We start from the raw sequence: 26,885 nt of genomic DNA, 5'->3' as shown, positions 1-26,885 counted from the left end.
ACCCTGATTTTAGTTTTAAGTAGGACTCCGGTCTCACTGGCCTGACAGATTTATCAGGCTTGACTTTCTACCTATATATAATTCAGAAAAGACACACAAATCTGCAAAAGTACCCAATACAGCATAAGAGGGGCAAAGGGGGAAAAATTATGAAAATTCAGAGGAAGGGGAAATTATTTTCAGTTAGAGGTACTGAGGAGCTACTCTGAAGTGGAGGCAACTCAATGCCCTTGAATGGCAGAAACGGGCCATGTGATGATGTATAATAACCAGGTACTACTAGTGACATACTTAAAATCTGGGACTAAAATCGAGTTTCAAATGGCTAAGTGTCTGCAATGTAATATCTTAGATTAGATCCTAGAACAGAAAAGGGACACTAGTAGAAAAACTGGAGAAGTACAGATAACATCTAGAGTTGAGTTTTTTTTTGCTTTTTTGGCCACACTTGCGGCATATGGGAATTCCCAGGCTAGGAGTCGAATCGGAGCTATAGCTGCCAGTCTACACCATAGCCACAGCAGCACAGGATCCTCCAAGCCACACCTGCGACCTACACCACAGCTCACAGCAATGCCAAATCCTTAACTCTCTGAGCAAAGTCAGGGATCAAACCTGCAACCTCGTAGTTACTGGTTGGATTTGTTTCCACTGCACCACAAGAACTCCCAAGTTTAGTTAACTGTAATGCATGGAGGTTTCCGTAGTAACAGTATGTTAACATTAGGGGAGACTGAGTGACTGTATCCAGAAACTCATTTGCATTATCTTCATAACTTTTCTGTAAATCCAAAGTTACTACAAAATAAAAAGTTTATTTTTTAAAAACTAGGGGGAGAAAAGCAGGTAGAATAAACCATGCTGACAAAGAAGACTGGGGAGGCCTATATAGCTGCAAAGAGCCTTAAGGAGTCAAAGAAAAAAAACAGGACACTGAGCAGTAAAATCTTGTACTTTTACTGGTATCAGAACATAGCCCACATCCCCCTCTATTTTTCAAACAGCACAATCAAACAATAATAATAATTTCATTTCTGGGAATCGATTCAAAGAAACGATCCCTAATAAAGCTTTCACTTTATGTATAAAGATGCTCATAGAATTTTTTAATAATAAAAAATGGGATTATATATATATATGTACATATGTATAACTGAATCACTCTGCTGTACACCTGAAACTAATACAACACTGTAAATCAACTATAATTCAATAAATAATAAAAATAATTAAAAAGAAATGAGAAGAGGAGTTCCCTGGTGGCCTAACAGTTAAGGATTCAGCATTGTCACTGCTGTGGCATGGTTTTGATCCCTGACCCAGGAACTTCCACATGCTGTGGGTGCAGCTAAAAAAAAAAAGGAACAATCTAAATAGAAAAATAGGATAGGTAAGAAGTAAACCTATTAGACCTTTTTCCATATTCCTCCTAAGAACACCTAACAAACTTCTCTATTTTTTATGCTACACCTCCTTGCCTTTGCTTCTAGATAGAGTTGATCTGTCACTATACATGACACTATTTCAATTATTGTACTGCTGATAGAGTATTTTAATATTTGTTTCATGGGAGTTCCCACATTGGTGCAGCAGAAATAAATCCGACTAGGAACCATAAGGTTGCAGGTCTGATCCCTGGCCTCACTCAGTGGGTTAAGGATCCGGCATTGCTGTGAACTGTCATGTAGGTTGCGGACACAGCTCGGATCTGGCATTGCTGTGGCTGTGGTATAGGCCATCAGCTGTAGCTCTGATTAGACCCCTAGCCTGGGAACTTCCATATGCTGCAGGTATGGCTCTAAAAAAAAATTGTTTCATGGTCTAGATTATGGGATCCTTGCGAGCAGAAACTAAGTTATATTCACATCAGAATTCCTAGCACAAAGCAGTTGGTAAATAAATTTCACAGAAATGAAATGTTAAGTTATATGAGTTACACCTGGATAAGTCTAGTTCCACAGAGGGCAAATCCAAATTTATTTAATATCTATACAATAAGCAGAAACTGTATATATCAGGTCTAAGGAACCCACAGCTAGCTCTGGGGGTAGCAGATTTCCTATCAGAGGATACAGAGGTAGCTGTATTACTCTTACAATGTCAACAGACAGAAGGGCTGTTTTCATGGAAGGAGTGTTAATGGTATGCTAGAGATCGTGATGACACTAACCCTGTATATAGATAAAAATATGAGCTCTGAAGTGATATCGTCCTAGGGCTGAGTCTTAGCTCTGCCCTAAGACTCATCCTTATCCATAAAGTGAGGGTGAAATAAATCTCCCTTATAAACTTGTGGTGAGGGTTAAATGAAATGATACATATAAGAGCTTGGCACAGTGCCTAGCATAGTAAACATTCAATAAAAGTTAATTTTTATTATTACCATTATTATTCCTTTCAACCGTCTGGCCTCTACTTATATCAGTTGATTCAAATGGGAAGGAAAGAAGTAACCCAAAGAAATCTGGGCAGCATCTATAAGATCTATGAAGCTGTGGAATGAAAACTTTACATCTGGAGGCATGGTTAATATATTCATCACCTTTTATCACTGGTAACTGGAACTTGGAGAAGAAGAATAAATATTAAAAATTCAGACAAGGAGTTGCCGTCGTGGATCAGTGGTTAATGAATCCAACTAGGAACCATGAGGTTGTGGGTTCGATCCCTGGCCTTGCTCAGTGGGTTAAGGATCCGGCATTGCCTTGAGCTGTGGTGTAGGTCGCAGACGCGGCTCAGATCTGGCATTGCTCTGGCTCTGGCGTAGGCCGGTGGCTACAGCTCTGATTAGACCCCCTAGCCTGGGAACCTCCATATGCCGTGGGAGTAGCCCTAGAAAAGGCAAAAAGACAAAAAAAAAAAATCCAGACAATATTTAAGAATGGAATTTAGATTTTAGGTGAAAGAATGGATTTAGACTAATAGCTAAAGATGGAAGGAATATAAGACTAGGAAACAAAATGCTTGCCCAGAGAGTAATCCAAGTTACCACTGTAATCCAAGTGGTAATCCAAATTACTACTGTATTGAGGATGCTATGCTTTATGCCAGTGCAACACAGTATTAATAACAGAAATACAATACTATGGTAATGACAGATGCAGCTGTAGCTAATACTTACATAGTACTTACTATGTGCCAGGAACCATTCTAAATACATTATATATATTAACTCACTTAACCTATTAACTGTTAGAAGAAAGCATTTAGGTTCAAGATCCAAAAAGGTCTGGAGTTAACTCCTGTGCCTGCCTGTCAGAAGACCTTGAGCAAGTTACTTCACCTCTCTGAACTTTAGTTTCCTCATAACTAACTGGGAGTCAGACTACCTAACCCAGAGGGATAATGTGATGATCTGAGATCATAAACATCAAGTACTTATTATAGGGTCTGATATCTAGCAGATACCTTGGTAGCTATAGCTTTATCACTGCTATCAATATTGTAATTATTATTAAATCTTACAAGCAAAAACATTATTCTGAAGGCACGCAGAGTAAAGTCTGGAAATGGGGAACTTTTTTCTTCCTTCCTGAGTTCCTCTTCAGCTCTTCAATTATCATTAAGATTTTTCTCACAATGAACTATACATGAATAAAAAGGAGAATATTACAGAAGTTCCTGGTGGCTCAGCAGGTTAAGGATCTTGGGTCGCCACTGCTGTGTCTTGGATGGCTGTTGTGCCTTGGGTTCGATCCCTGACCTGGGAACTTCTGCATGCTGTGGGCATGGCCAAAAAAAGTAGAATATTATAAAGATAAAAAGATCCTTAGACTAGCTTTAAAGATTTTTTTTTTTCTTCTTCTAGGAATAGCAGTGGTGAAAATTCTACATTTCCTTCAAGTAAATAGTGCTGAAAAGAATGAAAATGGCATATGGTTGGGGGAATCTTCCAAAGAAACTACTCTACACAACCATCCCCTGTTCTTTTCTCTGCCTTTTAAGGTCACGGTAACATGCTAGAAAATCTGGGACTCACACCATCTGTCCAGGCAGTTCTCTCACTGCTCATTTCTCTCGTTAAATAATCAGAACACTTCACACTTCCCAAACACTGCTACCATAAAGAGCAGTTAAAGCAGAATGAAAGAAGCTTTCTCTAGCCAGAAATGTAGTGGTTAGAAATGCACAGTTCTTTTGAGGTTTGACATGGGATCATGTCAGTGAGAAGAAAGAAATCCAAGCCTGAGAAGAAAATTTAAGAGTAACAGCATCATAATACAAGTTCCAGAAATTTTCTTTCTTAGAACAAAGGTGACATTTTCATATGAGTTTTCTAAGAATAGATGTGGCAGTTTAATGCTGAGATAATTATATAGGTTTCTGATCTGTAAATTTCTTATAAGACTAAGAAGAGGAATAGTTTACTATTACCACTACTACCGAGAGCACTAATAATAGCACCTAATAATTACGTAGTACTCAGGACAGCTTAGTTCTCTTCAAAATCCTTTTTGTGTATCAACACATTTTTTTCTTAAAACCAATTTATGCAGCAATTTCTATTATTATTCCCATTTTACACTTGAGGAAACTTAGTTACACAGAGGATAAATAACGTGTCCAAGGTAATACAGCTGGTAAAACAGAGCTGCAATTCAAAAGCAAGCAGACTGGCTCCTTGCCTGTAATTTCCATGCTATACAATATCACAGTTATTTTTTTTAAAAAGCCTCTAAATTGTACATTAAATTTGGTATCTTTGTCATATTTTCAATAAACAAACTATAGCTAAATGTCAAAAACACTTGCCTCCCCATTCCCCTAGCCACAGTGAGTGTCAACTGTATATTCATTAACTTTCTTATAATCAGAGCTTACTCAGCATGAAGGTGTTTGTTGTCATGAAGCAAAATACTTTTTCATAATTAATAAGTTTCAAGAACATGCTCTGGGATCAGTGTCAATTTGGGGATAGTTTATGACTTTGAGAAAAAGGTCTGGATTACTCTCAAACCTCCAGAACAAGTTTAATCTTACACAGAGACTCCTTGCCTTTAAATATAGATTCATAGACCCCAGTCTGAGTGTAGATTTCCCCTTTCCGTGCTAGAGAACATTCCCCACTGTGCCCAATGGCTCAAATTTACTCAGTGATAGAAGTGCCACTCTCAGCTAGTTGGTGAGGTAAATTGGTGAGGTAAATTTATGCTACTAGTAACATAGCCATAAGAATGACAATAAGGATAGTTATTACATAAGCAATCTCAGTATTAATAATATTAAATAATAATAACAACAGTAACCACCATATCCTAATAACAAGTGCTAAGCATTATGCTAAATGCCTCATACTATCAGGTGTATTCAGGAGGCAGTGGGGGGTAATGATTAAAAGTATGAACTCTAGAGAGAGGCTGCTGTCTTACTCCCTCACTTTTCCGCAATGATGTTGAACAAATGACAAATTCTCAGTGCCTCGCAGATTATCTCTGGTTGTTATGTGGACTAGATGTGTTGATATATGTAAAATGTTCAGAGTAATGTCTGACACATAGTAGTACTACTCAAATTTAATGGCTGAGGATATTAATGTTCAGAAAAGCTAAAGGCCATAATTAGGGTGACGCTGACATTCCCTGAGTCTGCCTGACCCCAGAGCCCATGACTTCTGGGTTCTTGTTCCCATTCATTCTGTCTCTCTCAGAACTGTGAACAGGCCAACTGTATGATAAAGGTACAAAATTATTATAATGTCATTCTGTCTTTTGTCATCAAGGAGTTTGACCATGGCAGCATTAAAATAAAAGTTCAAAATGCCAGCCTCACATATTGCAGTCCATCAATTTAGTCAGAATTGAGATAACTTCCCTCCTGCAATTTTCTATCTGAATCATGTGTCTCTATGATTGGCAGTGTCTTGCCTTTTTTGGTAACACATAAAATAATGGCTTTTCTTACAATGCCTATCACCTTACATCTGAGAAAATACGGTAGCTGTTAAGCCCAGTGAGTCTTTAAGGATCAGCCCCCAATCTATGTTAAAGGCACATTCTAGAGCTTGCCCAGCAGCATTCATGACCTCAGCTCCAGCCGATCCCAATTTTTTCACTTAAACTTCACTTAAACCCTGGCTATCTCCTTCTTACCGACCCTTACCCATACCCACCAAATTAGCAAGCTTTAATAGCTCTAACAGCGTATCCGTTTTTTGGGCTCAGGCTCTGGGCTTGGTTTTTCTGCTCCTTATTTTGGCTTTCCCTTACTGATGACTCAAGGGCCTCCAATCATAATGACTCTTCAGACTGACAAACCCAGGCACACTTCCTCCTCATGGACTGTCCTTGTAGGTAGTCTTCACTTTTCAAGCATAACTGGGTTCTCGGTAAGCTGAGAAAACTATCAGCTAACAGTGGAGGCTCGACAGTCTTTTCTCCCCCCATTTTCAGTTACTTCCTTATTTCTACCTTCTGCAGTTATTTCTGTAGCCCCTTTTGTAAGTACTTATCTGATTCGTACTTAAACTTTTTTCCTGTTTTGGCCTGAGTGCCTCCATTCCACATATGGTCAGTCTCTTCATAGAAGAAAAAAATGTCAAGTTTTACATCATCTTTTCCCTGGAAAGATAGTTCCAAGCTGTCTTCTACCTAGGGAGAAGATGAAAATCTTCACAGACTGAAACAAGGAAATACATTTTAAATTAAAAAAAAGGATTCTTACTTTTTATATGGAATGTAGGTTTTAAGACACTGTTTTTCCAGTTGGAGCATTTCTAAAATTGGGATGTATCAGTAGCACACCATCATTTGATGTCTTTCTTAAATGCATACAAAATAATGCTGCTCCTTAAAACTGATAACAATTCAGAGTAAAATGACTTGTAGTAGTTAAATGATCACTCAACCTGGTCCTGAGCCCTTTTCTGACTAAAGAAGGAAAGGAATCAAAGAAAAATGATTCCCTTTAATAACCAGGTAAAACTGTCAGGAAGTAAGTCTTGCCTCACATCCACAAATAAATACTTATGTAAGTGTGGTATAGAAATTCATATATCATTACATTATATACATGAAAAAAAAGAAGCGATAAAGTTAAAAGTACAAAGAATTTTGAAAGCACTGCCCTAAGAAACTTAGGCTACAAATAATTATGTTCCCATTGGAGTTGGTGCATCGGTCTGTTGCAGCACTAGTCACTTAAGAACTGTTTATGCCTTTGTTTTTTTTGTTGTTGTTTGTTTGTCTTTTTGTCTTTTTTTTTCAGGGCTGCACCCGCAGCATATGGAGATTCCCAGGCTAGATGTCTAATCGGAGCTGTTGCTGCCGGTCTATGCCACAGCCACAGCAACACCAGATCCGAGCTGCGTCTGCGACCTACACTACAGCTCACAGCAATACCAGATCTTTAACCTGCTGAGCGAGGCCAGGGATCGAACCTGCAACCTCATGGTTCCTAGTCGGATTCATCTCCACTGAGCCACGATGGGAAGTCCTGTTTATGCATTTGTTTTCTCCCAGTTACACAGTGGACTCCTCAAGGGTAAGGACTGTACCTTATTCATCTCTGTGTCCCAGGTGCAAAGCACAGGGCCAGGCAGAGACTGAGTGCACAGGAGACATCTACTGAATGACTAGCCAACTATTGCTTTGACTTTGACCTCAGGAAGATACTTTATTACATTTTAAATAAACTGGAATGATTATGATAACGGAAGTAATTTTTCCAGGAACAAAATATACTTCTACTTGCTTTCCAGGATAATACCTCCCTGGGAACAAGCAAATTAAGAGGAACATGACAGCCAGGGATCATATGCTTAGGGTATAGGAATCAAATTGTCTAAAAGGAGACTTCATCTAGGACTCAATGATCTATTCCTAGCTGACCTCTGAGAAAACTGCCATGGTTTAGGATGTGAAATAAACAAGAAATCCAAGTACTGTGTGAAATTATTCTATATTTCTAATATTTTGCAATCAATGGAATGTTTTGTGCTGATAATATGATGCCTAAGTGAACATAAAATTAAATGACTGATGAGAAATAGGGTAACTTTAGGTAGGGTAGGTGGGATTACTTATTATATTAATTGTATACCATATGTTATATTAATTAATAATTATGTTATATTGTTGCCTAGTAAAATGGCAATAAAGTCTGTTGCAAGAGTTCACGATGCTTCTCCCCTTCTCATGGTCAACAGAAAGCCAAATTTTCTAATTTTCCTTAAATAGTGCAGAAGTCACAAGTGGTCATATGCTTCTGCTGAACGCGTCCTGACCAATACTAAGTGATAAGATGCCATATGCAATGTTCTTAAACATCACTCAGTTGCTTAATATAAACTTTACTTTTGAGACATGTTACAAATGAAGTAAAGCAGATTTTTTATTACTGACCTTCCCAAATTTGTGTTTGAGTGGGAGTCCCGCATCTTGAAAAGCTGAAATAATATCAGATTTGTAATCTTTTATAAAAATTCCCAGGTCAACATCTTTACTATAAGAAATAATGTTGCACTGCCGATACCACCCTAAAAAAAAAAATTTAAAAAAAAGGAATGAGAAGACTTTTTTAAAAAGTTAAGTTTGGAAAAAATTAGTTATTATTAAAATAGTCTTTGTAACCACGCATTTTATTTTGAAGGATTAGACTTAGGGTGCTTCACTAAAATTATAAAAAAAATTAAATCCCAAACCAAAATCTGTATTATAGGAACCACTTGCTGAAGACTCTTCTTTCATTCCTCCTTTCTTCATTTCTACTGGTCTAAGCACTCAGCAGACTCAAAAACTTTCATGATGTACTTTAATTTCTGAATAAACTATTGGCTTTAGTAACGTTAACTGGTCCATCCATTTAAAATAGTCAGGAGTTCCCGTCATGGCGCAGTGGTTAAGGAATCTGACTAGAAACCATGAGGCTGCGGATTCCGTCCCTGCCCTTGCTCAGTGGGTTAACGATCCGGCGTTGCCGTGAGCTGTGGTGTAGGTTGCAGACGTGGCTCGGATCCCATGTTGCTGTGGCTGTGGTGTAGGCGGGCGGCTACAGCTCTGATTAGACCCCTAGCCTGGGAACCTCCATATGCCGTGGGAGCGGCCCAAGAAATAGCAAAAAGACAAAATAAAAAATAAAAAATAAAATAAAATAAAGTCACTTTAAAGAAATGTTTAATCATAAATTTCTCATGAGGAAGCCTGCCTTTAAGATATGCTAAAAAATATAATTTAATTCTTTCACTTAACCAACATCCCTTCCCTGAGCAGTAATTTGTAGAACTTAACAGCTCTGAACAGCTCATGTTTGATGGGTCATAAAAAAGAAAAGCAGTATCAGCCTCAATTTTCAGCATACAGTCAAAGATATTTCTAGATATTTACTGTGTATTTACTTCTAAATTAAGTGCTATAGTACTATTCCAAAAAGACAAAATTTATACCTTAATATTACTAAGGGCTCTGGGTTTCCCTTTTTATCCTTCTAATCTTCTAGCCAAAGTACTCAAAAAATAAATAAATGTCTACAGTTATCTTTGGGAAATACTGTTTGAAATTCTAAATTTTAATTTCATTTTAACATAGATCTTTAGAAGCCTAGAATGGGGTCTTGAATATAGTTCAAGAAAAATCTACAATTCACATCTATCAAAGAATCATAAACTACGACAAATGGAAGGTTCCTTAAATATCATCTAGTCACACTTATTTTATAAATGCCCTTGAATTAAGATAACTGTGGGGCTAAGAATTCAAAACAAATCATGGCAAATGAAGTATTTTTGATGACATTGCCTATAAGACAATCTTGCTTCAAAAAGTTAAACCTTAAAACATCTATCACGTAAGTGAGATGTGCAATTTGGGGGGAGGGGGGGCTTCTCCAGCTATAAGCTCCTTGACAGGAAGAATCACGTAAACTTTCCACAAAGGCTAATGGATAGGATAACCATATTATCCCAGTTTACACCTGGTGTACCAACATAATTACTAATGGCACACCTTTCACTCTCAAAAAGTCTCTTGAATTGGACAATAAATTATTCAGTAACCCTATAAAAGCAGAAGCAGAATTAATTTTTGTGCAAATACTGCTATAATTAAGAAAGAAAAATACAGTTATAATCAACTACAGTTATAAACAAGTGGGAATAAAAACAAAAAATTTAAGATTCTAAGTAATTCTAAATTTCAAAGAAGTCTGGTCTAATGCACAGTGGAAAGAGATCTGGAAATCTTTCTTGTATTCTAACAGCAACCTGCTAAAGACTCTAGGAAAGTCTACATTTCCCCATTTCAGAATGAACAGAATATGGTAAGACAGTGCTGTCCAATCATTAATACCATCATGACCTGGATTTGTGGAAGACCTTATGACATTCCCTTCATTCTTCCTCTCATTAGAAACTTTTGGTGCAATGCAAGTTGTTTGTATTATGTGTAAGTAAAGAAAGACAATGCAGTTTTGTTTCTTGTTTCTTTTAAGGCAATGACAACTTCTGGGATAGAAATAATAAAAAGTAAATCTATAAAGATTACCTGAGAATCACATGTAATCTACATATTCTGATACAAATTTTATACATATTACTTATAATTTTAGGAAACGTGACATGGCCTTCCTAATTCTGTTTTATGTTTCTGAAGTTATTTCTTAAAAAAATCAATAAATCCTTACTCCATGCACTATATTTATTCTGTATGAAAATATAACACTTCAAATACCACTGACATTTTATCATCTCAAGAAGTTATCCCTAAAGCCAAAAATGATGAAATGTCAAAAAGACAAATGTAAAGCAACAAGAATTTTACCTAGACAAGTTCCACTGCTTAGCCAGAACCGAACTCCCAATTTCCTTAATGTTTTGGCTGCTAGTTGCAATAATTCCTTTGCACTCTTCCGAAAGGCCATAGCTTCCACAGTGTTATCATCAAGGTACTGCTACAGATATAATAAACAGTCAGCTATTATAGCCATTTCTGGGTTGCCAGAAAAATTTCTGTGACATCCAAATTAAACATGAAGATCAACCCCATATTATATATTCTTCTACTATAAAAAACAAATTTCAGAATTCCGTGTTAGTCACATATTAAAATAAGACTGCAAGAATAGATTCAAGGAGAGAGAGGTTAAAGGAGGAGGAGTATGGGAGTTCCCTGGTGGTCTAGTGGTTAGAACTTGGCGCTTCACCACTGTGGCCTGGGTGCGATCCCTGTTCTGGGAACAAAATCAACTAAGATTTTGCATAGCACAGCCAAAAATAAATAAATGAAAACTTCAAAAAATTTTTTTTTAAAGAGTTAGGACTATAATCAGAATTCCCAAAGGATGAGATTTACACCTTTATCAACTGCCTCCGCCACATCACCACTGAGCAGATTGGGCAGTTTAGGAGGAAAGAAGGCTAATTGAGAGCACTACAAGCATATCTGAAGCACAATGCATTTCAGTGACGTTTTCATCATTCACTGGTACGACTGGTCTTTGAGACAGAATAGTAGAGAAGAAAGAATGTGGGATTTTGAATCAGACTGTGTTCAAATCTAACCCCACTTCATTTTTTAGCTATGACTCTGACCACAGCACTTCAGAAGAATACAAGCTCTATGAGTCAAGTGTCTTCATTTTGTTTATCACTCTATCTCCAATGTCTAAAACAGTGCCTGAATGGATGAACGACTGAAAGAACAAACCTCTCTAAAATGTAATTTTCTCATCAATAATTAAAGGATAATAATTATACTTTGCAGGACTGCCGTGAAGATTTAATGATAATGGATGACAGAAAAATGTCTCACAAATTTTGAAATTCTACACAAATACTATTGTCATTACTTACAGTCTTTTTGCTTTTCTGATTTTCTTCATGTTTAGGGTGTTGTGGAAATAAAGAGAGCACTATAAAACTTCATTGATGCTTTACTGCCAATGGGACAAAATCTAAACTTCCTGGCATGGCAGACAAGGGCATTTGTGTTCAGGTCCAAACTGCTGGTCCAGCCTCATCTCCCCCCTCCTCATATTTCACTCCCCAAATACACCACAACTTTTCAAGCCTCTGTGCCCTTATAACATGCATCCTTTGTCTGAAGTGTCCTTGACTAACAAAATCTTTCAGGTCTCAGTTCCACCACCATTGTTTTTCTCAGGGAAAAACAATCCCTGATTTTCCCAGAAATTTCTATGTATTTATTCTCCCAGTGCTCCTCTTTAGCTCAACATTTAAAGAGTAAGAAATTATGGTTGGCACCTGGGGTTCCCGTCGTGGCTCAGTGGTTAACGAATCCAACTAGGAACCATGAGGTTGCGGGTTCAATCCCTGGCCTCGCTCATTGGGTTAAGGATCTGGCATTGCTGTGAGCTGTGGTGTAGGTTGCAGATGAGGCTTGGATCCCAAGTTGCTATGGCTCTGGTGTAGGTCAGTGACTACAGCTCCGATTCGACCCCTAGCCTAGGAACCTCCATATGCCGCAGGAGCGGCCCAAGAAATGGCAAAAAGACAAAAAGTAATAATAATAAAAAAATAAAGAGTAAGAAATTATGGTTGGTACATGATATAGACAAACAGATGAAATCATCTGTTCAATAAGCCCACAACAGTTAACCACCTATATATACCTTTATTATAATTCTTATATTTAACTCTTTTGTTGTTGTTGTTGTTCCAGAACAAAAGATCAAAGCCTTTTTTTCCCTTTTCTTTAACAGTGACACTGTGGCATATGGAAGTTCCCAGCTAGGAACTGAATCAGAGCTGCAACTGCAGGCCTACACCACAGCCATGGCCACCCTGCATCCAAGTTGCAACTGTGACCTCTGCTGCAGCTTGCATCAACACTGGAACCTTAACCCACTGTGTGAGATCAGGGATCAAACCTGCATCCTCAGAGACAGTGTTGGTTTCTCAACCCGCTGGGCCACAACAGGAACTCCAGCCTTTTATAAAAAATTGAATTATAACTGATGTACAATATTATATTAGTTTCAGGTATACAACAGTGATTCAATATTTTCATACTTTACAAAATATTACCATAACTCTTGTCTGTCACCATTTGGATATTTCAATATTATATTCTTCCCTATTCTGTACATTGCATCCCCAATGATTTATTCATCTTACAGCTAGAAGTTTATATTTCTTAATCCCCTTCAGGTGGATTTGCCCATCCTCCTTATCATATTTAATTCTAATTGTTGATTCTATTTATATTTCCTCCACTAGGATATAAAGATGTTTCATGAGAGCAGGTACTGAATCTCTCCGTCATGGTATGTACAAATTTTAAATGGTGCCTGGGAGTTCCTTTGGTGGCAAAGTGGGTTAAGGATCCGGCGTTGTCACTGCTGTGGCTCATGTCACAGCTGTGGCACAGGTTTGATCCCTGGCCCTGCCAGAATTTCTGCATGCCACGGGTGCAGCCAAAAAAAAAAAAAAAAAAAAAAAAAAAAAAAAACCAAAGCAAACACACAAAAAACAACAGTTTCTGGCATAAAATATGTGAGCAACACTTATCAATAAATGGGTAAATGAATAAATGATTGACTAAGCCCCTCCTATGTCCACAATATCCTAAAACATCCTGGCATTCTTTTACAATACAGCAGGAGGAAACACAGTTCCCAGAAGGACCATATATCTCAAGCAAAAAGTATCCCTAAGAAAGAAGAGATTCCTGAAAATAAGTTACATTCTCCAGAATATATAATGTATAAGAAATCCCTTCAACAGGAAAATATCCTCAGAACCACAACTTATCTTAGAACATATGACTAGAATGAGAGATGCATGGAATGAAAAATCCCTGTTGTAGAGGGAAAAGTCTGGAGCTAGGAGTTTGGAGACCCAGAACTTATATCTTGGAACCTTGGTTTTCTTATCAGCTGATGGCAAATCCTTGCCTATTTCACAGAGTAACTAAAAGGATCATATATCAGAAATGAAAACCTTGTATTCTACAAAAACATTACTCTGATAGTTATGTCTGAGGCTGCCCCTGCATGTACATACTCCCACCTCTGACATACCTTTAACGTGACACTCCTAGAAATTTCATTTCAATTCTAAGTACAATTTAAAGTATAAACATATATGTATCTATACACCTTATATATATCTATTATGGACTTTAAAAACTATAGTTATATATATTTTTTTCATTTTAAAATTTCTCATCTAGGAGTTCCCCAGTGGTCTAGCAGTTAAGAACTTGGCTTGTTACTGCTGTAGCATGGGTTCAATCCCTGGCCCAGGAAGTACCATGGATGCAGCCAAAAAATAAAAATAAAAATGTCTCTCATGCCTCTAAAAAAAGACTAAATCCTAATTTAAATATCACGTCCATTTGATCTTCCCTGTTCAGGCAAGCTTTCCCCAAAATGTAGGTTGAAAATAATAAAGTGATAATAAGTGCCCATTCATTTCAGAGATGAGAAAACTAAGGCTCAGAAATTTGTCCCAGGTCTCAGAGGAACTTAGTAGAAGAAAGAGGATATGAATATAGTTTTCTAGATGTTCCTGGGCCAGGTGGTCAGGTATTTCCACATTCCCCTCTAGTTTTTCACTGAAACTCAACATACTGGAGCTCATCAATTATTTTTTGATGGCTACTGATGAAACAAAATCAAGTTCAGGATAATGTGTATTACCCTAGTTCTAAACTTCCTGACAGATTAAGCAAGTAGTTAAAGTAAATAGAGTCAGTCAGGAGGGCACTTCCCCTCTGTTCTCCTCCGATCCTGTATCCTCTAAACCAGAGCCATTATGTGAGAAAGAGCAAGAAAACGTTCAGTGGGGGCCTAGCATGGGTATTGGAACCTAAGCAGGTGATGAGAGCGTCCACATGGAGGGATGTCCAGCGTGGAAAGCCAGGGGCTGAGCAGGCTAAGAAGTGTGTCTGTATGTGGGAGTGGCCCAGTGGGGGAGAGCAATACCCAAGCAGGATGGGGGCAGCATCCATAAAGGAGAAGTCAGCAGAAATGATGGGAGACTGAACAAAGAAGTAAATATATTAAGGGTAATCGGGATCAGTTTTCTCACTGTTTGAGAAGGAAGTCACATACATGGAAATGAACCCTATGCTGTTTAATTGAAATATAAATTAATTACACTGAAGATATCAATATGGATTCATGGATCTTGATAGATAAATAGGAAATAAATACACACACACATACACACTCTATTCCTGTCACTGAGAGGGTCTGCAGGCAGCAAAACCCAAATAGCAATGAGCACACCTGGAATCCAGTTTTGGCTTCTAAAAAGAAGAATTTGGAGAAAGAGCTGATTCCAAGGTTGTAGCAGGAAAATTACAAGACGGACCTAGAATATTCTGAGCTAAAAAGCAAGAAAGTACTCAAAAGATGATGGAGACATGTCAAAATGACACAGAAGCCATGTGAAGGGGTTCCCATTAGCAAATATGGAACAGTTTGAGGATTAAAATAAATTGTGAAAATAGTGAATTCTAAGTCATTGAAGAAAACAGGAAACCATGAGTTCATACTGATGTACAAATAACAGGATAAACCAAAATCATGCAGTAACTTACAGGATGAAATAAGAAGAGTAGAATGTCACTTTTGTGTTATTCCTACTAAAGGTGTATAACCTGAAGAACCAGACAAAACCTAATGAGGGAGTACTGACAAAATATCAGGCTTGTAATCTTCAGAAATATCAAAGTCATAAAAATTATAAAAGGATTGTGAAACTGTTCCAGATAGAGGGAAACTAGAAGGAGACAGAAAAACTAAATACAATGTGATTCCGAACTGAATTATTTTATTATTATAAAGGTTATTAGTGGGGTAATTAGAAAAACTTGAATGGGGATTAAATATTAATAATATTTATAATAAATTTCCTGATTTCTGTATTTAGACATGTAGGAGTAGTTCTTGTTTTTAAGAAACACTAAATCATTTGAGGTTCTGGGGCATATGTCAACAACTTACTCCCAAATGGAGAAAAAAATTACATGTATTGTACTTGTTAACTTTTCTGAAAGTCTGAAATGTTCCAAAAAATATTAAAAAAAAGAAAGTTAGGAGGCTGCTTTATGAGATCTAGTAAATTAGTTCATTGCTTGTTTTATACCAGCCATTGAATGGCTGTTTGTCGCCATCAAGTGTTCAAAGTTATATATGTTCGCTTTAATTTGAAAACCAACCCTCTTGGTTCTAACATAAGAAATAATGAGGAATGAAACATTTATGAAAATAAGGATAAAAAAGGTCATCAATCCCATTAGGTACTCTATATCAGTAATCATGATATATTAGCAGAAATGAAAAACAAATTAGTAATCACGAATCTGTCTTACTGCAAGCAAAGGATACAAATAATACAATAAAGAATGAATATAGGAGTTCCCATCATGGCTCAGTGGTTAACGAATCCAAGTAGGAACCATGGGGTTGTTGGTTCAATCCCTGGCCTTGCTCAGTGGGGTTAAGGATCCAGCGTTGCCTTGAGCTGTGGTATAGGTCGCAGACGTGGCTCAGATCTGGCATTGCTCTGGCTCTGGCAGAGGCCAGTGGCTACAGCTCCGATTCGACCCCTAGCCTGGGAACCTCCATATGCCGTGGGAGCAGCCCTAAAAAGACAAAAAAAAAAAAGAGAAAGAATATAAAGTTCTATTTGATCCTGTTATGACCATAAACCTCTGGACAGCTTTAAAAACTTGCTATGTGGTGGTACTTTATTTTGTTTTTTGGCCACATATGGAAGTTCCAGGACCAGGGATCAAATCCGACCCACAGCTGTCACAGAGATAACACTGGATCCTTAATCTGCTGTGCCACAGTGGGAACTACTGTGATGGTACTTTAAACACCAAAAGTATGAGGCTATAATAATCTGATAAGCCCTCTGAGTATATGACATCCATGTTCTTTATTTAAACACTTACTGAATGCTTGTCCTTAAAATTTCAAAAGCAAAAGTGAAAATATGTAATTTAAAAATATGATTAGGAGTTCCCTTCATGGCTCAGCAGTTAATGAATCTGACTAGGATCCATGAGGATGAGGGTTCGATCCCTGGCCTTGCTCAGTGGGTTAGGATCCAGTATTGCCGCGAGTTGTGGTGTATGTCATAGACGTGGCTAGGATCCCATGTTGCTGTGGCTGTGACGTAGGCTGGCAGCTATAGCTCCTATTCAGCCCCTAGCCTGGGAACTTCCATATGTTGCAGGTGTGGCCCTAAAAGAAAAAAAATAATAAAAAATAAAAATGATTAAAAATTATGCTCATGATTTCTCAATATTTTGAAACATTTTACATTTAACACTGCCTCCCCACGAAGATCAACAAATGAGACTGGGCAAATAGTTGCTAGATAACAGAGTAGCCCTCAGAAGTGTTCTGAGAAAAATCATTTGATTTGGGTGAGCATCTTATTATCCATGCATTTTCCGATCATTATGTTTCCTTTTTGCCAGGTACTGGGCTAGATATTGGGGCTAGAGAGGTAAGTAAAACAAGACACCTGCCATCAGGAAAATCACATAATCTATAGGGCAACAAGTCAGACATTCACATTAACTGTGATAATTGCTAAGACAGAGGTGGCAACCAGAACAAATTCTCTTAAGGCAGGAAGAATGAATGATCAATTCAAGCATAGACTGTATCTCTTCTGCTTCCTGCTACTCTGTAGTGGGCATATGATAGGCAGCACTCATCTACTAGTGCTGGCCCAGCCACACATGCAGTTTTCTAGCCTTTCACCCGTAAGGCTGACTGTCACACAACTACAGATTTAAGGGAACACAGCTAGGAAGGCCTACCTGGGCTATCAGATCTAGGTCCTAGGTGTCAATACAGCCCACCAGAAGAAAACTTGCATTTGTGGCTGTTAGACATTTGGCCAGGGATGACTGGTACTTCAGGAGATCCCCGGTGGCTCATCGAGTTAAGGATCCAGCAATGCCACCACAGCAGCTCGGATCGCTGCTATGGCATGGGTTTGATCCCTCGCCTGGGAATTTCTGAATGCCATGGTTGTAGCCAAAAAAAAAAAAAAAAGTAGTTCGTATTTCATTTTTTCATTCCACTTGTATCCTTGTGCACACAGCTTTCTTGGAAGGGAACTCCAGAAAATAAAGGAGAAGTGGAAAAATTAGGGTATCAAAGCTCCACTGTAAATCTATTTTCACTGTATCTCTGTTTCATGTCATCTCTTAGAGATGAACTTTCATGTCCTTTAAAATCATCTTTATATCCCCAGGGTCAGAAGAGTTCCTAGGAAGCCAGCTTTTAATAAATGTTTGTTGAATTGAAAGCTAGAACAGCAGAATAAAGTAAAGATCAAAAGCACTTGGTCTTTGTGTAGCATTTATCTTCAAAAACCCTCATAAACACAAAAAAATCATTTGTACAATCAACCTTTCAAGAAAAACTATGCTTTCCATGAAATCTTTTCTAAATCCACAAGGTCCATCTTTGACATGGCTTCCTCCTACTTGGAGTGCTTCAAGAACAGAATGCACGGTCTTTATGAAGTTTATGGGCTATCCTCATGGAAGCAGAAATAGAACAAGGTCTCCATCAATAGCAAACCATTCAACTAGGGAAGAAATCGTTTCCTTCCTTCCTTCCTTCCTTCCTTCTTCTTTCTTTCTTTCTTTCTTTCTTCCTTCCTTTCCTTCCTTCCTTCCTTCCTCCCTCCCTTCCTTCCTTCCTTCCTTCCTTCCTTCCTTCCTTCCTTTCCATATTTCTTTCTGCTGAACTTGTGGCATATGGAAGTTCCCAGGCTAGGGGTTAAATTGGAGCTGCAGCTGTAGGCCACAGCCACACCCATGTCAGATCTAAGCCACGTCTGCAACCTTTGCTGCAGCTCACGGCAATGCCAGATCCTTAATCCACTGAGCGAGGCCAGGGATCGAACCTGCGTCCTTATGGATCCTAGTCGGGTTCATTACCACTGAACCACAAAGGGAACTCCCAAGAAATTGTTTCTTAAGGTTAATGTTTAATTGACTTAGAAAAAAATTAAAACAATCTAGAAGAAAATAGACAAATCAGAAAAGATGTTTTCTTACCTATTTTCTATTAAGTCCCTTCATTCTCCCTCCCCAGAAATATTAAAAACAAACACACTTCAATTTAAATAGTATAGTATTTGGTTATCTCTAACCTGAAAGAATGCTCGAGCTTCTTTATACCTACACTCAATAAACCTAGAGTGTGGTACTTCTTCTAGAAAGTGCATTGGGTCTTTTGGAATAAGAACTTCTAATCCATCAACAGTAATCTGTTGTAACTCTGGCCTGAAAACAAAAGTTAAGATTTATTATAAGGACTTAACCCAGAATACTGTCAGCTTCTTCAAAATATACAACATAAGAAAAACAGCTAAACATCAAGCACATTTCCTTCGATTACTTTAAATACCATTTTTTAGGATCTACTCTCTTAGTAAATGTCAAATATACAACAGTGTTAACTATAGTCATCATAATGTATACACTATATCCTCAGAACTTCTCTTTTAATAGCTGGATGCTTGTATCTTCTGGCCACTTTTCAATACATACCTGTGAATATACTTTAGCCTGCATTTGAACTCTTCATAATCATAAAAGATGTATTCTTTTATGACTCATTTCTATCACTCAACATGGCAAGATTCATCACTGTTGTTACACAGAGCACAAGTTCTGAATTCCTTTGTTTCTCTGCCATATGATTTTTCAGTGTGTGAGTATACAACATTTTGTTTGGGGCATTAAGAACAATGTGGCTACAAACATTCTGAATACATATTTCCCGAGGCCCATGTGCATGAGTTTCCTCCTATTGCCTGTTGAATGTTTATATTTCAAAACTGATTTATTTTAGATTTAATTATTAAATATAAAAAAAGTTAAAAAAAAAAAGAGTAAGAATTCACCACTGGACAATGTAGGTGTCAACCCTTCTGAACCTTAATTTACCTGTCAAAAGCTCCAGGATAACGCCCAAACTGTAACTTTCGAAAAGGAACAAACTTCTTGTCAATGTGTCCTTTGAGCCGTAGATGGCCATGCCAGAGGTAGTTGCCACTCCTCTCATAAAAGACCACCAAGTGGATGGCATGACTGGCCAATTTGCAGATGTAGTGCAGAGGGATTTCAGTTCCAGAAAGTGAGTCTATCCCATCTAGCCGGGGGTCTTTGCTCTCAATCTTTAGACACTGAAATCCCATATTTTCAGCTATCCGAAACCAGCCTTCCTAGAACCAAAGAAACATTGAGCTTGAATATTTAAAACCAAATGCTAGGAGCAAAACTAAAGTGATTCTTATGCCAAATTAAGTCATATATTTTTGTGCTAATCTGTTCTTTGCCCTAAGATTTGAAAATGAGTATAGGGAGAAGAGTAGGGAAGTTCTGAAAAGAGAAACCACATAGCATGGAAGACATGTTCAGAGACTCTCTTTATGACAATAAATACTAATTTTTTCCCTTGGAATTAGAATGCTCACTCATTGTAGTATCTTCTGGTTAGTATCTACAAAGTAAACATTAATGTAAGGATAGGACTTAAAAAATGAAACTTGTGGAGTTCCTGACATGGCACAGCGGAAACGAATCCAACTAGGAACCATGAGGGTGCGGGTTCAATCCCTGGCCTCGCTCAGTGGGCTAGGATATGGCATTGCCGTGAGCTGTTGTGTAGCTCACAGACATGGCTCAGATCTGGCACTGCTGTGCCTATGGTGTAGGCTGGCAGCTGTAGCTCCGATTGGACCCCTAGCCTGGGAACACCAATATGCCGAGAGTGAGGGCCTAAAAAGAAAAAAAAAAAAAAAATGAAACCGTAATTCTCAATTTAACTATTGACCTTCAGAAGAGGCTTCAAAAAAAGCAGTGTTTTTATCTTTTAGTTGTATTCCAACACCTTAAACAGCTACTAAAATGGAAGCCCAAGTGCAAATCATTAGAAAATATATTGGGTAAATCAACCATAATTAAAAAAAAATTTTTTTAAAGGAAAATGGGAGTTCTCATCGTGGCGCAGTGGAAACGAATCTGACTGGGAACTATGAGGTTGCGGGTTCAATCCCTGGCCTTGATCACTGGGTTAAGGATCTGGCGTTGCTGTAAGCTGTTGTGTAGGTCACACGCAGCTCGGATCCCATGTTGTTGTGACTGGCGTAGGCTGGCAGCAACAGCTCCAATTAGACCCCTAGCCTATGGAACCTCCATATGCCATAGGTCCGGCCCTCAAAAGACAAAAGACCAAAAAAAGGAAAAAAAAAAGGAAAATGGACTGAAATATATTTCAAAACAAAGTGCACTTTCCAACATCATTAGTTACAGTACAAATCTCACATAAAATGATTAATCTATGTGGTAGATTTTTAATCCTAATCTCTCAACAACCAGTGTTAAAGGTAATTAAACAATAATAATTATTCAGAATTCCTTACATTTGCATAGAAATATACAGTTTCCAAGAAACTTTTATAAACATTATTGCATTTATATACGACATCTCTCCTATGGGTAGGTAGCACAGACACTATAGATAAAGAAACAGACTCACAAGAAGTCTAAAGAAACAAAGTTAATAAGAGGCAAAGCCACTGCCAGCTTTGGTCTTATTCAACCAAATATAAGGTTTGGTCTTATTCAACCAAATACAAGGTTCTTTCCACTCTACTATACAACTCTCTAGTCTATACTTATATAATTCGTACAAAACTCATTTACATTCATTATCTCATCTCATGTGCACAGAAACTATGTGAGCTCCACAAGGAAAACGTTATGCCTAATCTATAATTAAGGAAAATAAAGTTCTAAGGAGCAATGCCAGACATTAAAGTTATTAAAGGATGGAACTGCATCTGAAAGACTGTCTTATGAGCCATAGAATTCACACACATTTTTCAAGAATACTTTATTCACATCACTTACTGCCTTTGTGTATTGTCATCATAATTAGCTGTATCCTCTTTTATGCTCTCATAACACACAAAAACCTTTACCATAGTACTGACTGTACATTTTTTTGTTTGTTTTTTACTGTTTATACTCCATTAATAGACTGAAAATTCCTCAACCATAGGAATCAACAGAGTGGCTAGTACCCAGCAGGTGCTTAATAGATACCTGTTGTTGTTGCTGTTTATATTGTTAAATGAGAGAAAGTGGTCATTCTAGTAGAGAACGCTAACTGCTACATACTAATAACAACTCTTCTCCTTTCTGGATAGAGCTAAGTTGTGTTTTGGTCAAAGGAATGTGGATGGAAGAATCAGATACCATTCCCAGGCCTGACCTTGCAATATCTCATAAGCTCTTCCCTGCTTTCCCTCTTCCACCTGCATGTAGAGAGGCAAAAAACACTCCCAGATGAGAAAGCCACACAAATGAAATGGCCTGCATCCCTAAGTTACTGCTTAAGGGAAAGTCATCCAGGAATATCCTTGACCAAGAATACCCATACTGGATTCCGTTCAAAGACAATTACTCCTTTTTTTTTTTTTTTGCATTAAGTTAATGAGATTTTAGGGTTGTTTTTAAGTACCAACTAATGTAACTTACCCTGGCTAATACAATTTCACTTTGACTCTTCTTATACTAGATTTATCAACTCTAGGATTGCTCTTTTTCATAAACCTAGGAGGTGGAAAGTACTGATTGAGGATAAGAGTGGCTGGTTCAAAGAAGGAATCTACTGTACAAGATGAAAGAAAATTCTTAGAAGTGGTTTTCTCATTTTATGGTAATGGCATTAACAAAGAAAAATCACATGTAAATTAAGTAGTACTTACGTCTGGTGAACTAACTAATTAGGTTTAGGGAGGACTATCCAAGGGCTCTCTATGATGTCAAATGTATAAAATGATGCATTTGTGTGCTTATTCTGGGTACTACTGACTTTTTGCTTCTTCCACTGGCAATTGGAAGGCATAGATTTTGCCAGTTGTGGCATATTTTCTTTCTTCTAAAGTATTGGTTCTCAAGCCAAGTGGTACTATATCCGAGAGACATTTTAGAAATTCATGGAGAATATTTTTGGTTACCATCATGTTTGAGGACCCAACTAGTATTTAGAGGACTAGGTCAGGGACACTAGACCTTCTACAAGCCAAAATATGAAGATCTATCCTGTGTCCTGCATAATTTCAAATGTTCTTTCAGATAATCACATGGTGAAAAACCTATTTATAATTATGTGAGCCTCTATTTCCCGGGAATACAACTGCCATGTTAAAAGACAGACAATTTTACTTTTCTGTTGTTGGAAACTTGTTTAGTGTTTTGGAAAGCACATTACTAACAGCACTTTCATTCATAATAGAGTCTATATTTGAAGCTATCACATTCAACAATCCTACTGACAGTTAAGTGCCACCATCTGAATTACCTCATTACATCTTCCAGTGTAGTCATGCCTGGGCATTTACACAATGAAGTACACATTTCCTTTATTTCTACTTTATATTATAGTTGAGGGATTACACTGAATTGGGAGATTATGTATGTAGGTAAATTATAATTTCTATAAACTTCATTTGGCAAAAATAAAGGAACACCAAAATACTCATTAAAAAGGTTTATAAGCCTTGTAGGCTTTTTCTATGAGGAATTCAAATAGTTTAATAGGAGTGACCGACAAATACTGAGATTTAGGAGTCTCTGCATTGAAAAAGCTGGCATACCCTTTTTTAAAATTGCCCAGTTGTTTAAAGTTTTATTCAAAGAGCAAACATTTAATAGTGCATAGAATAAACAACTGTTTATGGGCCGCTTGCTAGGCCAGCACCAAAGGACTGAGAACATCTTTTGCCCACTAAAAGTTGTTAAGTCTTGTCAAATCACACTGCTCCATCAGAGGACTGGACAGCTCAATGTGGACTGACAGTGGGGTCAGCACCATTCTCAGCCACTCCCAATTCACTTTAATCTACTGAGCATCTATGCAATGGGGAAATATCGCACCACAAGACAAGAGGTTCAGTAGGTCTTTGACTTCAAAGAACAGATAATCTAGAAACCTTCACAAATGACCAAGGTGATGACACAGTCATTGAAACTGAGATGTATGATGGGGTGAGGCTTATTTAATCATAGAAAAATCCTGGCAAGTCTTAATTCCAATTCATGATTGCTATCATCACTCATACTCATATTATTTTAAAGCAGGCATATTCTTATTACCCTAGAGTGAAGTGCCCCAGTTAATGAGGCCTGACATAACAGAATGCTTCCAACTGGTTTGGTGTCTCATTCTTAAATAGGGACAAAGATCAAGAAACACTGTAGAAAACTTGTATTATAAAAAATAGACAAATAAAAAAATAACCATACCCCAAACCAAATACCCGTAAAGGAGAGATTTACCAAAAAAAAGAGAGAGAGAGAAAGACTTTTTTTTTTTTTTTTAAAGCTCAGAAAGAAAGACACTCTTACTCAGCATTATCCTGAGGTCCTACCTAAACCAATAAGACAAGAAAAATAAATTAAGTGTAAGAGTTGGAAAGGAAGAGACCAAATTGCCTTTTCCTGCACTGTATAAAATGACCTGTATTCAAAGAGAGAAAGAGAAAATGAAAAAGAGGGAAGAAAAGGAGGTAGGGATTGAGGGAGGAGAGAGAAACTATTGGAGTTTATCTACAGAGTCAGCAGTTGAGTAGTTACTGGAAAATAAGATCAACATACAAAAGACAACAGCATTCTAATTCATTTACAGTAATGAACTGGAAAAAGAAAAGGGAAAGTATCCACATTAATTCCCACCATAAACATACAAAACTCTAAGGTAGCAAGACTTGATAGTTTACTCCTTTCTGCTCCCGGACACCGCCAAGTAAGCATCGTTACATTCTCCTCCCCACTACCATCATGTCTAAATCAGAGTCTCCCAAAGAGCCCGAACAGTTGCGGAAGGTCTTCCTCGGAGGTTTGAGCTTTGAAACAACCGATGAGAGACTGAGGAGCCATTCTGAGCAATGGGGAATGCTCAGACTGTGTGGTAAGGAGAGACCCAAACACCAAGCGCTCCAGAGGCTTTGGGTTTGTCACGTACACCACTGTGGAGGAGGTGGACACAGCCATGAATGCAAGGCCACACAAGGTGGATGGAAGAGTTGTGGAACCAAGGAGGGCTGTCTCAAGAGAAGATTCTCAAAGACCTGGTGCCCACTTAACTGTGAAAAAGATTTTTGTTGGTGGCATTAAAGACACTGAAGAACATCATCTAAGAGAGTATTTTGAACAGTATGGGAAAATTGAAGTGATTGGAATCATGACTGACCAAGGCAGTGGCAAAAAAAAAAAAAAGAGGTTTTGCTTTTGTAACCTTCAATAACCATGACTCTGTGACTGTCATCCAGAAACACCACACTGTGAATGGCCACAACTGTGAAGTGAGGAAAGCCCTATCCAAGAAAGAGATGGCTAATGCTTCATCCAGCCAAAGAGGTCGAAGTGGTTCTGGAAACTTTGGTGGTGGTCGTGGATGTGGTTTTGGTGGAAATGACAGTTTTGGACGTGGGGAAAACTTCAGTGGTCAAGGTGGCTTTGGTGGCAGTCGTGGTGGTGGTGGATATTCTGGCAGTGGGGATGGCTCTAATGGATTTGGTAATGATGGAAGCAATGCTGGAGGTGGTGGAAGCTACGATGATTTTGGCAATTACAACAGTCAATCTTCAAATTCTGGACCCACGAAAGTAGGAAATTTTGGAGGAAGAAGTTCTGGCCCCTGAGGTGGTGGAGGCCAATACTTTGCCAAACCACGAAACCAAGGTGGCTATGGCAGTTCCAGCAGCTGCAGTAGCTATGGCAGTGGGAGAAGGTTTTAATTACTACTGCCAGGAAAGAAAGCTTAGCAGGAGAGGAGAGCCAGAGAAGTGACAGGGAAGCTACAGGTTATAAGAGATTTGTGAATTCAGCCAAGCTCAGTGGTGGCAGGGCCTAGCTACTACAAAGAAGACATGTTTTAGAAAATACTCATGTGTATGCAAAAAAACTCGAGGTCTGTATTTGTGACTAATTGTATAACAGAGTTATTTTAGTTTCTGTTCTGTGGAAAGTGTAAAGCATTCCAACAAGGGGTCTTAATGTAAATTTTTTTTTTTTGGCACCCATGCTGTTGATTGCTAAATGTAATAGTCTGATCATGATGCTGAATAAATGTGCCTTTAAAAGAAAAAAACTATAAGGTAGCAAGAAATAAATCTTACAAAGATGAATAAAGTCTGTAAGAAAAATTAGAATATTCTATTAAAGAACACCAAAGGACACCTGAATTAAAGGAGACATATTTCATGTTTCTGAATGAGAAATCTTAGTATTTTAACAATGTAAAGAGACCTTGCATACTTTTGTTTTCTTGGGTTAGACTAGACTAGCCTGGATAGTCCAGGCATCTCCACTGCTCCATCTGACAGCCAGCCCTCCTAAAGAAGCACAGCTGCCTAGCTGACCAGAAGCTGCAGAAGTGAACTTAGCTGAGACCAGAAGAACTGCCCAGCTGAATTCTACCCAAATTGCTAAGTCACAGAGTCATAAGCTATAGAAATGGTTGTTTAAACCACTAAATTTTGCGGCAATTGTTACACAGCGGAAACTAATTATTACATAGGCCAAATTAGGGATCAAATGTGCAGGTAAAAGAAACATTTGCAGATAGGCAAGGTTTCAACCTCCACCTTCACCTTTTCTCAGAAGAGAATTCCTAAAATGCTGAGAAGAGGAGTTACAGAACAATATTCGCAGAGCAGATCAGACTGTACTCGGGCCGAAAGACCGAGAACTCTGGGAGGGAAAAAAGAACTGAGAAATTATCTGGTGTATTAGATTCTATTGAGAGTTTTATGTTTCTGTTGCAGAATCCATACATAGGTCATTAATAAATTCACAGAAAACTAGCAGAGAAAAAAAGGAGAATAAAGGATTCATATAAGAAAAGGAAAACAGAGTAAATTAGGCGGCATTCAT

At 37.9% G+C, this 26,885-nt stretch overlaps 1 protein-coding gene and 1 pseudogene across 3 annotated transcripts in view; one reads left to right on the top strand and one right to left on the bottom strand.

Annotated features, from left to right (window-relative positions):
- The window catches only part of FKTN (fukutin), a 63,197-nt gene that overhangs the window by 13,018 nt on the left and 23,294 nt on the right, over positions 1–26,885 (bottom strand). For 2 of the 3 annotated variants that reach the window (XM_047768092.1, XM_047768094.1), the window contains 5 exons: positions 19,887–20,164; positions 19,088–19,220; positions 10,752–10,881; positions 8,340–8,473; positions 6,460–6,587 (listed from right to left, as the gene is read on the bottom strand). In XM_047768092.1, the coding sequence (XP_047624048.1) occupies positions 6,460–6,587; positions 8,340–8,473; positions 10,752–10,881; positions 19,088–19,220; positions 19,887–20,164 (803 nt within the window). The remainder of the gene's footprint in view (positions 1–6,459; positions 6,588–8,339; positions 8,474–10,751; positions 10,882–19,087; positions 19,221–19,886; positions 20,165–26,885) is intronic. The other variant, XM_047768093.1, reaches the window with a different exon arrangement.
- On the top strand, positions 24,789–25,760 carry LOC125120210 (heterogeneous nuclear ribonucleoprotein A1-like; annotated as a pseudogene).

Source organism: Phacochoerus africanus, chromosome 2 (assembly GCF_016906955.1).
Source record: "Phacochoerus africanus isolate WHEZ1 chromosome 2, ROS_Pafr_v1, whole genome shotgun sequence".
NCBI lineage: Eukaryota > Metazoa > Chordata > Mammalia > Artiodactyla > Suidae > Phacochoerus > Phacochoerus africanus.
This window is presented reverse-complemented; position numbering and strand designations above follow the sequence as displayed.